Source organism: Tetrapisispora phaffii, chromosome 9 (assembly GCF_000236905.1).
Source record: "Tetrapisispora phaffii CBS 4417 chromosome 9, complete genome".
NCBI classification, from domain to species: domain Eukaryota; kingdom Fungi; phylum Ascomycota; class Saccharomycetes; order Saccharomycetales; family Saccharomycetaceae; genus Tetrapisispora; species Tetrapisispora phaffii.
In genome coordinates this window covers 92,860-103,996 of record NC_016528.1, presented here as the reverse complement: position 1 = coordinate 103,996, position 11,137 = coordinate 92,860, and the positions used below count along the sequence as shown (strand labels likewise).

Below are 11,137 nucleotides of genomic sequence, written 5' to 3'. Positions count from 1 at the left end.
AGCTGATTTTAATTGATTCTTCTTTGTGGATATTTTCGTTTGTACTGGATTTCTCTGTACCTTTTTTACAATAGGCCTAAGAGTTTCTGGATTTTTAGAGTTAGATTTGGCTTCTTCTCGTTCAGATGAATAAAATTGCTTTATTTGTTCATGAAATTCAAAAGCATCCTCTGCGTTGTTTTTTAATAATTCCTAGATATTGAGTAGGAGTTATTTTTGATAGATCAATAGGTACTGCATTAATTCGTTGCAATACTTGATTGTTAATCCTATTGATTGTCAAATTGAAGATTTCCATCTTATTGGTGTCAATGAATTCTTCAATTCCAACTAATTTATTCAATAAATTTAGTTGTAAAGCCAAATTATTGGATTTCTCAGTGATTGACACTTGTTTCCATAATTTTTGGCGTTTGGCAAAGTTAAGTTTTCTTAAGAAAATTCTCTTAACTTCGTTTAAGATTTCAATGGAACTATTCTCCATGAAGATAAAGTCATATATATCTTCACACTTGATATTTTCCTTGAGTTGACCCTTTATGAATTGATCTTCTACAGGGTCAATTATTGTAGATTCTGGCAATTCATTTAAATTATCTAAATTGTAATAATTTAGGAATTTAACGAATTCCTTGATCCACAACGGAAGGTCCTCAATATTGATTAGTTTAAATTCAATATTAAGTGGAAGGTAATTCTTATTGATAACAACTTCTTTACCATTTAATGTCTTGAACATTAATGATCCATTGTTCATCAAGTTAGTTTGTTGATTACCTTCTTCCTTGTTACTGCCGTTTGTTACAGTATTATTAATGGACGTTCTTGTATGAGCAGTGGTTCTGTTATTTAACAGTCCTTCTCTATCAATGATTTTCGTCCTTAATTTTTCTATGTTCAGCTCAAGACCTTTTTCTTCCTCTTCCAGCTTAGTGATTTTGCTTAAATAGTCACCAGCTTCGATTGAGTTAAGAAATTCGTCATGCTTCATCATAGTCTTTTCGTATAAGCCCTCTAGGGTGCTTAAACGATTTTTAAATGTTCTAATGAAAACATCTGTGTTCTCATTAGGAATCTCAATATTTGATTGAAGGGTTTCCTTTACAACCTGAGAACTCGAATGGTCGTTATCCATCCGGGTAAGACCTCCAAGCGGAGAAACAAGCTTATGTTGGTTAGTTCCAACATCTAAGTTAGTGTCATTAGCCACTTCAGTTGCTCTAGTATAGTCCATCTTCTTTATAGTTAAATAATCGATTGGTCCTTTATTAGTGTATTTAAACTATTCTATATAGAGTTAGAAGCCCTCCTTATATATGAGTTGAACTGACAGTTGAATGAACACGTACACATGTTCATTCATCCTCCTAAGATCTTTAGTGCTGTATTGTACATCTGTGTTTATCGCGTAGCCATTTACATTGTAGTGAGAAATTTTCACCTACCACTTGGAAGATTGTTCTAGACCTTCTTTCCATTAGTAAGTGATCTATTAGTTCTGGACTCAAAGTGTCATAAACTCTTAGTTCTGTCACATACACTACAATAATTCTGACAGAATTCATTGCTTTAATATATTAAAATGTGGTTAAATTATATACTCTATAATTAGATTAATCTCTCTGGTCTCTTGGACCTGGATCAATGAATTATTAGTTATTGATTACCGGGGTTTATATATACATAATATTTCAATCTACCGTTCTGTCCAACGAGACGACGTCGTCGAGTTGAACACGTACGGCAGACTGATGGTTCTACAGTACTATTTATGCATTAGAAATTCTGCTATTACATTCTGGTGAGGACTCATTGTTTCAGTTTTACAACAATAGTCTCGTATAGAGGTAATATCTGGTATCGTATAGTCACTTATACGACCAGTGGCATTTCCAACATGGAGAAAGAAGCTTATGTTGGTTAGTACCAACATCTAAGTTAGTGTCGTTAGTGTAGTTAGTTGCTTTCCAGTAGTCCATCTTCTTGATAGTTAAATAATCGATTAATCCTTTTATTAATATATTTAATACAAATCTATGTAGAATTTAGATGTCCTCCTTATATATGAGTTTATCTGACAGTTGAATGAACACGTACATATGTTCGGTCTTCCTAAGATCGTAAGTGCTTTATTGCACATCTGTGTTTATCACGCAGCCATTTACATTGTAGTGAAAAGTTTTCATCTGTCCCTTGGAAGATTGTTGTAGAACCTTCTTTCCCATTAGTAAGTGATCAGTTGTTTCCGAACTCAAAGTGTCATAAACACTTAGTTCTGTCACATAGTACAATAATTCTGACAAAAATGTATTACACATGGCTATTACATTCATGCAGACAGTTGTTGTTCAGATGTGAAACAGTAATAACAAGTACTAATGTTATATCATGACCTATTTCTTTTATCATCTTATATTACAACAGAAATTTAGCAATATTAAGTTGGTAGTATTACAATGGAAGAATCCAGTCTTAGGCACTCAGATGCTGCAACTGTCAGGAATCTGAAATTTATAACAGAAGGTATAGTGTCTATAATATCAGCCGTAAAGATAAGTTGCAAGGGGAAGGATCCCATGAAGTTCAAGGTTAATAAACGAGTCGTTCAGTTCATCAATGGGAATACACCAAGACATATACGGAGCAGATTTTGACGGTACTTAAGTGTGGAGAAACAGGCGTTAGAATAGTGACAGGCTCTTTGTTACTGACATTACCATATATGCATCTTTATATATCATCAATACTGATTCAGAGTCTTTCGAGCCTATTGGTATGTTTCATTCTAGTATGTCAAGGAAAAATAGTTGAATTATTTATAGTTTAGTCCTAATAAAAGAAAGGTCATTCTGGAACTAGTATACTTACTCGCATCCATTTCAATTTGTGTCTTCTTTAAAATTACACAAAGTGACGGCAGAGACAAAGCGACAGTTATTCGAAAAGCGTCACGATTTAAGATAACAGAATCAAGCAATCTCTCAAAACTTTAGTGTATGCCACTTAAAATGCCAGATTATAAATTTTTAAAGATACTTTATCGAAAGTTGATAAATAGACTGTTTCTGTTGTTTCGTTATTTCTATCAGATAAGAAACTTCTTAAGAGGAAATCAATTATAGCTATGTATACTGAAATAAAAAAAGATAATGGAATTTATGATAATGCCACAACTTCTAAGCCTGTTCATTCTGTCAATGATGTCTATGAGGTATTTTTAGACTCATTTGGGACAATTTTTGATGAAAGAAGAGACGAATCAGTCTTTATGCAAAAAGTATCTCCTAACTGTGCAAATTATGATTCTCCAAATTTTGCTATCAATGATTTTTTGAATTTACCTAATGCTCATGATAAAAACAATAATAACAATGATAAAACATTTGAATTGGAGAAACCTATTAAAAATGTCAGTCATACTTTGAGCAACAATACTGATGAGCTGGAAAATGTACATACTTCCGAAACCCAAGAATTACTAGACCTTTTATTCGAAAAAAAAAAATTAATTATTGAGATAACAGACCGATTAATCAAGCATTTTGAAGTCCCTTCTGTGAATGAATGCTTCTCTATAGAAGATATAAATGAATTGCTATCACCTGCTGCAATTATTGGAAACTTAATAGATATTATTAAACACTACGTCTCAAATTCAGCCGTCACAGAATTATTGACATCCATAACCACGGCTTTAATTAACCATTTAAATAATGTAATGGATCACTTAATTATTGATTATGGATTGTTTTGGTTAAATAACGTTAAGGAACTGTATTTTTTTATTATCGAGATGATTGATACGTTCCAAAATTCAACAAAAGAAAAAACTGAGCAATATGCTGACACTTTAGCATTTATGATAGAGTGGAAAATGATGTTAAATAAACTATGTTCGAAAGTATATTTTATCTGCATTAGCAGAGTTCATTCGCTGATCCTTTCGATATGTAATCCTGGAGGAATGCTGCTGAAAGCAACGCCGGATATTAATGATGACAACTTTGAAAAGAATTTTGAGACACTTGTAACTTTGGAATATCCTGACACCACAGATATTGTAATATCTTTATTCAACAATCTATATTGGAGAATGAAATGTTTACAATTTAAAACAACCGTTATCAACAGAATAATGCTTAATGTAATACAATTTTTTGATTGTATTTACTTCAACAGCATTATAATGAGCGTTCTTATTTTGGAGAACGATAATGATTTATACTTGTTTATGAACCTAGTAAAACTAAATTCGTCTGTTGAATATTATAATCTACCAAGTCCAGATCCAATGCCATTACTAAATGAAATTGGGAGATTAAGATCATTAACATTGGAAGAATTACAACAAGTTGACAAAATTGAAGATATAACAAATGTATTAACTCAGAAACAATTACAAATTGTACTAGTCAAATGGAAAGGAAATGAAAAGAGTACTCAAAATATGCAAGACTTTCTAAACAAAAATTTAAGAGAATCTGCAGATGATGCCACTTACCTAAGAGAATTATTGACTTTGGTACCAAGTCTAGAAGTGATAAACCTTTTCGAGAATTTGTTTAAGAAAGTAGATTTTTCGGTAACATATATTCCTTTTGTACTCGACTTAAATGTTATCGAAACTTTATTAAAAGGTTTAGCAGAGAAGAAGTGTGAAGTTATAACTTCATTTATTGGAATTAAAAAATTCTTTGATACTCCCATTAATCGAATAGAAGATGAATCTCATCAAAACGATTCACTGCTTGATGATTTGGATTTGCGAATTTTATAATAGCAAAGTGGAAAATAGCTGAACTATATAGGTCAATTCTAGGATATAATTTGATTAAAAGGGCGATGAAAAGATAATTTTCATAGTTTAATGATTTTATTATTTTTAATATTTTTATTATTTTTAATGTTCCACTTTATAAAAAAACCAAGTTATAAAATAAATACACAGTAAATTACATGAAACTTTAATGGATTCTAAAGCAGATTAAATATCATCAATATCAAATTCGGAATCATCTTCTTCTTCACTTTCTTCATCAGCATTACCGAATTCGAAGTTAACATCCTCATCAGATTCGAAACCGAAGTTATCAGTTTCATTAATTTTAGCGTTTTCTGGTAATTCACCTTGGGTTTTCAAAGCCCTAGCTTCATCTAGATTATATTTATGGACGACATCACACTGGTCATCTTGGAAATCTCTTAAAGAAACTAAAATAATATCACCTTGACCCATCCATACTCTCTTTCTTAATTTACCTCTGATATGAGCCATTCTCTTGATACCATCAAAACAGGAAGCTTCGACTCTACCGTTACCTAACATCTTAGTAATTTGGGCATATTCTTGACCTTCATCTCTGTAGATTAATTCACGTTTTGGACCATCGGTTTCATTCTTACCTCTTCTACCTTTCTTACCACCTTTAGTGTTTTTCTTACCCATTTTGAATATTGGTTTTCTTTCACTCTCTTTCTCAAAGGACCTATAATGACAATATTTAGATACCAAGACGACATAAGAATAATTGAATCATATTAATAAAATAGTTAATATTAACAATCATTTCACTAAGACTTCTCAATGGTTTTAATTATTAATTTGAGATTGCAGGTACCAAGTAAAATGAAACAAGTATTGTGTGCTCTTGCTTGAATCCGATGAACAAATTTTTCATTCATTGAAGATGCTCGTGGAACGTGATCTAAATATGTTATTGGTACCATAATATTATGATATAACGTTTGAATTATTAGCATCATCATCATCATCATCAGACCATATTCCAGTCTGCTTAGTTAATCGTATTCATATGCATATGATGCAAGCTAATCAATGGCTGTTCGATCATCAAAGCAGCATGTTTACTTGCTGTTACTATTCAAAAGGGCCCTTGCATTTAATAAAAAATTTCGAAAATTATTAAACATTAAACTACTCGTTACTTATCTACAAGGTCGTACTTATAAACTATACGTATGTATATTCTTTTTTTATTTAAAAACATATACTATTCTTTACAGGAAAGGTTATGCCAATGCGGCGGTCAATTTATTGTCTGTATGATTTTTTATCCATTGCCTAATTTTGCAATTTAATTAGTTGTAGTCATAGGCTCTAATATGCTGCGTCTTAGTCATGTGTTCTAGCATTGTGAATAATTCACTATAACCATCAATATGTTCCTTTGCAAAAGTTGAGGTAGCATTACCGTAAACAATGCTATGACCATATTTCAACAACCCTTTTTGCGATTCTTGCGAAACTAGATGGAACAAAGGTTCGATTGATGGAGAGGACGAACCAGTGACACAGAAGAAATCCACATGATGCTGAGAAGTCCCTCCAAAGTAATCATTGTGTAAACCGCTATTACTTCTTGAACTGTAATGTCTTGGTGTTCCTGGAGTGGAATTGCTGTCTCCAGAAGTAGTAGTAGAGTTGTAATACCTAAGAATAAATTGGGCTGCAGATAATGACAACCCAAATTGTTGAACAAACATAATGTCTTTGTGAATATATGCATGGATACCTCTTTCTGAGAATAATGTATTGATGTGGGTTATAGCTTCACCGACAACACCAGCAACTCTATTTTTATCCTCCGCATTTTCTGTATGGAATCTAACCATAGATTCAGCTATCTTATAATACGAACCAGGCAGTCTTTCAACTTTATCATCTAAAATTTTAACAACTTCTGTCATCCAATCAACTTCTTCGACAATATTGTACCACATCTTACTCAATCTAACATAGGCACCATTTTCTGCTATTAAACCAATGTTAGTAACACGGCTATATAAACTTTCCAAAGTCGTTTTCGAGAAATTTGCTAATATGTAGACAATATTGTGGGTCGTCAAATCATTTAAAATACTTATCATTCTAGCAGAAGGAGGTTCTGATATTTTTAGGATAAATAGATGCTTCTTTGCAGCAAGGTAATCATTAAAAACTTCATCTGTAGAAACGTAGAAAACCCTAGAAATCTCTTCATTAAACTCCCATGAGTTCTTTATGTTTTTGGATATTGTGGTGATCCAATTATCAGAATCATTTTTAATGATACTCTTCATAATTTTTTTCCAAGCACGTCTTTTTTCTTCGAATGACATTTCTAAAGCTCTCTTGATGTTTTCTGAAACCTTTTTAATATCCCATGGATTAATTAAAAGAGCACCATCTTTTAGAACATCTGCACTACCAGTAAATTCTGATAATAACAAAGGTGAGTTTTTCTCTTCTGAACATGCAATAAATTCATGACAAGTTAAATTCATACCCTCTCTTAGGGCATCTACAAAAAATGCATCAGCTTCACAATTAATGGCTAAGTATTGTTCAAAATCTAGATCTTGGTGTAGAAAGACCACTGGTTGAGATATACTTATATTTTGAGACATTGCATTGATTCTGTCGACTGTCATCATTATTTGACGTTCCAATTCAGGGTCATTAGCTTTTCCTAAACATATTTGGATAAGCACTACCTTTTCAATATAATGTGGGTTTTCCCTTAAAAAGCGTTCGTAGGCAAGTAATTTTCTGTCAAGACCACGAATTCTGTCGTATTGATCACGACCAATTATCAATTTCTTGCCTGCCCATCTTTCCCTTATTAACTGTCTCCATTGAACGACCTTGGCATTTTTAATTTGTTGATTTATTCTAAAAACGTCGACACCCATTGGAATATGATTTGAAGAAATCATATTACCTTTATATTTTAAACCATTTTCTGTGATGTCAGCCAATAATAATCTGCTACAAGTTTGTTTAAAATGCCTTTCATATTCTTTCGTCTGGAAACCAACAAAATTGGACCCAATGATACCTCTCAAAATATCTTCTCTATGAGCAAAGCATCTAAACACTTCACTACTTGGGAAAGAAACATGTAAGAAGAAACCGATATTAGCGGTTGCAATTTTAGCCCTAACCATTGCTGGTACTAACATTAAATGATAATCATTAACCCAAACAATATCACCAACCTTATAATTTTCCACGATTTTGTCAGCAAATTGTTGATTCAATTTTTGATAATAACCCCAAGAATGATCTTCAAATGCTTTTGAATTTGGATTATCCGGAATCTGGTAGTGTAATGTTGGCCATAAAATTTGCTTACAGAAATTCTTGTAAGCACCTTTAAAAGTGATATCATCAGTAATAACAGCACTTGATGCAAATTTTTCACTCAATGTATCACTAATATTGGCTATAATATCAGATGGAATTTCATCTGTTGGCATACCAACTGTACCAATCCACTGAACTGGCTCGGTGATGGTTTTTTCAAGGATTGCCGTTTCAATTGCATTTTTTAAAGCACCGTTACCTTTTGAGCCAGCGACGATATCCCAAGGTATTTGACTAAATAAATATTTAGAACGTTTCAATAAAGATGATTTGATTTTTTCGTTATTAGAGTAACCACCAAATCCTGGGACATTATACACAGTGCTGGAATTATTTTCTAAGTCTGAATCATCACTTTTCCCATCTTCTTCATCAGACTCAGAAGTCGCAATATATTTTGAATCGATTTCATATTTTAAATGTGAAGGAACATTTCTTGTTCCAATACCACCAGTAACAGAAGTTGGGGTTAAAGAGCCTGATTTATCTGTCATTAAAGGAACTCTTCTCATTGATGGAAGAGAAGTTTCTTGATTTTGTTGTCTAACTTTTGCAAAATTTACAACTGCAGATGACTGGAAATCTGGAACGGTTTTAGATTTTGGAGTAATAACTGTATTACGGTGTGAACTTGCACTTTTCATTGTATGTCCTTCCAATGAGGTTTGAGAGTTCCCCTTTAACACATTTTGGTATAACAAGGACTTGTTAACATTTTTCAATAAAGTAGAAGTTGACATGTCGTTAGCCAAATGAGTTGCGATATTTGCGTGTGCTGAAGATTCTGAAGCTGGAGAAGATATCACTGATAGTGATGGAGAGATATCATTATTCAATGCGTTACTAGCATGGAAATTCGAGTCTAGTCCAGAACCTGTGACTGCTTTTTTACGCAAAGAGGTTGTTTCTGGTAACTGTGCAGAAGATGAAGGAAAAAATTCATCAATGGATGCAGTCTTGTTTGCATTTTTCTGTGGTAAGGCAGCAGAGCGTGGACTTCCTATAACAGATGCATTCGCAGTTAAATTTTCGATGAAAAGATCACCGGAAATCATGTCTCCATCAGATATAGTTGGTGTTCCTAAACCAGACATCTCGCCTTGGTTTACAGGACCAGCAAGCTGGTCGCTAATACCATTCATTGAACCATGAAATTCGGTGCTTCCTACATCTGCTGCCTTTGCGAATGGAGATGTGTGGACCGAATCACTTCTCTTATTCTTTTGGTTTTCGTTAGGAATCTTAACTTTCACCAATGATGGATTCACCAAATTAGCATCGAATTCATTCGACTGTACAACAAATTGAGGTTGATATGGCAAAAACAAAGAAGCTACAATTATAGTCATTTTCTAATACTAAACAGCAATTCAATTACGTAAATATGTTTAAAATTCAATTGTAATAACCTATTTCAGTATATTTTTCTGTTAAAATATATGCATATATGCTCCTAAATGTAATTTAATATTTCAAACAAAAAAAAGCTTTATATTTATCACGCACTTTTCAATTCAATTCAATTAAAGGGTAGACGTCAATACAGTATGATAATTCTTATAGAATATAGATAGCCCTAATACTTTACCAACGAGTGCTCTACTGAAAATGGTATTGAGTTGCTTCTCATAACATACATGTTATTTATATATATTGTAGATTGTTTAATCTTTCTAACCCCTCCTTCGGTTGCCCCCCTCATTTGATGTTCCGCTTGATTTGTAGATCACGTTCTACGATTATGGGAGCCAGACCCTTTAATAAGGTCAGGCCATCTCATAAGGTTTAAACTGTTTAATGGTAACGATTAAATGTGTGTAAGTTACAATTGAACTTTGAAGATCAGATAAAGTGGGGAGGTGCTTAGTGGTTTGGCTGCTGGGCAAGTTAAAAAAGATGCGATGTTTCAATGGAAGAGAGCAGGGGGGTACGGTAAGCAAAATAAAAGTGATTGCATTGAGATGACTTCCTTTCCATATGTTGACGCCCATTGTCATTTGAGTACGGACCGAATTGTTTCACATGGATTTGGGTACTCGAATAGTGATTCATTCAATTACGTTGAGTATCGCGATGTCCTCAGGTGTGTCATGTCTAATAATCAATTCGATTTGATGAAAGTGAAAAAAATCAGGAACAATTCTATGCTTATTCGTTCATTTGGTATTCATCCTTGGTATTCTCATCTATTTACATTAAAAGATGATATAGGGAAACTAGAACATTATCGAGAGGTTCTGCAATGGAAAGATGAGCAAGAATTTCAGAAATTGGTGGAGGCACTCCCTCCGCCTTTGAAGTTACAGCAGTATATCGATGACAATTTCAATGCCAACGAGTTCGATGTGATTGGTGAAATTGGACTAGATAAATTGTTTAGACTTCCAGATAATGGGTTTTATACAAGTGTTGATACTGGAAGATTAACAAGGACACAAGTGAAAATCTCCCATCAAGTAAATGTATTCCATGCCATGTTACAATTGAGTAAACAGTACCAGTTACCAATCTCTGTTCACGATGTAAAATGTCACCAAGTCTTATTTGAAAGTGTATACGATATACTAGGAGATCAAGATGCAATTAATATCTGCTTGCATTCTTATACTGGCTCGGTTGAGATGTTGGGACATTTTTGGTTCAAGAAATTTAACCAAAATAGAGTGTTTCTAAGTTTTTCAGGGTTCATTAACTTCTCAAACTCTGCGACCGCAATGCCACTCTTACAATCAATCCCAAAGGAAAGTATATTGACTGAAACAGATTTCCCGATTGACCTCCAAACCGAACAAGAATTGCAACTCGAAATAAAAAAAGTGTACAACGGAATACGAGAAATCCTACAATTCGAATCAGAAGACGCGTTAAGAGCACTTGTATATAATAATACTCAACGGTTTCTAAAGAGAGATGTGGAACAGTAGCAGCAGCATCGATCGATTAGACGTTAGTAAACAGGTGACACACACAGCCGTTATGCTCTTAGTAACT

General features: G+C 33.2%; 5 protein-coding genes across 5 annotated transcripts; 2 read left to right on the top strand and 3 right to left on the bottom strand.

The window, feature by feature from the left end:
- Positions 1-157: 157 nt before the first annotated feature.
- TPHA0I00520 (uncharacterized protein) lies at positions 158-1,234 on the bottom strand (the record flags this gene model as incomplete). The annotated part of the gene is made up of 1 exon (XM_003686944.1): positions 158-1,234. One exon carries the CDS (start codon positions 1,232-1,234, stop codon positions 158-160), a length of 1,077 nt encoding a protein of 358 aa, XP_003686992.1.
- A 1,890-nt stretch (positions 1,235-3,124) lies between these two features.
- On the top strand, positions 3,125-4,777 carry TPHA0I00510 (uncharacterized protein; the record flags this gene model as incomplete). The annotated part of the gene is made up of 1 exon (XM_003686943.1): positions 3,125-4,777. One exon carries the CDS (start codon positions 3,125-3,127, stop codon positions 4,775-4,777), a length of 1,653 nt encoding a protein of 550 aa, XP_003686991.1.
- Positions 4,778-4,984: 207 nt separating this feature from the next.
- On the bottom strand, positions 4,985-5,446 carry TIF11 (translation initiation complex factor eIF1A; the record flags this gene model as incomplete). The annotated part of the gene is made up of 1 exon (XM_003686942.1): positions 4,985-5,446. The coding sequence occupies one exon, from the start codon at positions 5,444-5,446 to the stop codon at positions 4,985-4,987; it is 462 nt and encodes a 153-aa protein (XP_003686990.1).
- Positions 5,447-6,099: 653 nt separating this feature from the next.
- On the bottom strand, positions 6,100-9,495 carry TPS3 (trehalose 6-phosphate synthase/phosphatase complex subunit; the record flags this gene model as incomplete). Its single annotated transcript, XM_003686941.1, has 1 exon — positions 6,100-9,495. One exon carries the CDS (start codon positions 9,493-9,495, stop codon positions 6,100-6,102), a length of 3,396 nt encoding a protein of 1,131 aa, XP_003686989.1.
- A 552-nt stretch (positions 9,496-10,047) lies between these two features.
- Positions 10,048-11,070, top strand: TPHA0I00480 (putative endodeoxyribonuclease; the record flags this gene model as incomplete). The annotated part of the gene is made up of 1 exon (XM_003686940.1): positions 10,048-11,070. The coding sequence occupies one exon, from the start codon at positions 10,048-10,050 to the stop codon at positions 11,068-11,070; it is 1,023 nt and encodes a 340-aa protein (XP_003686988.1).
- Between the last annotated feature and the right edge of the window lie 67 nt (positions 11,071-11,137).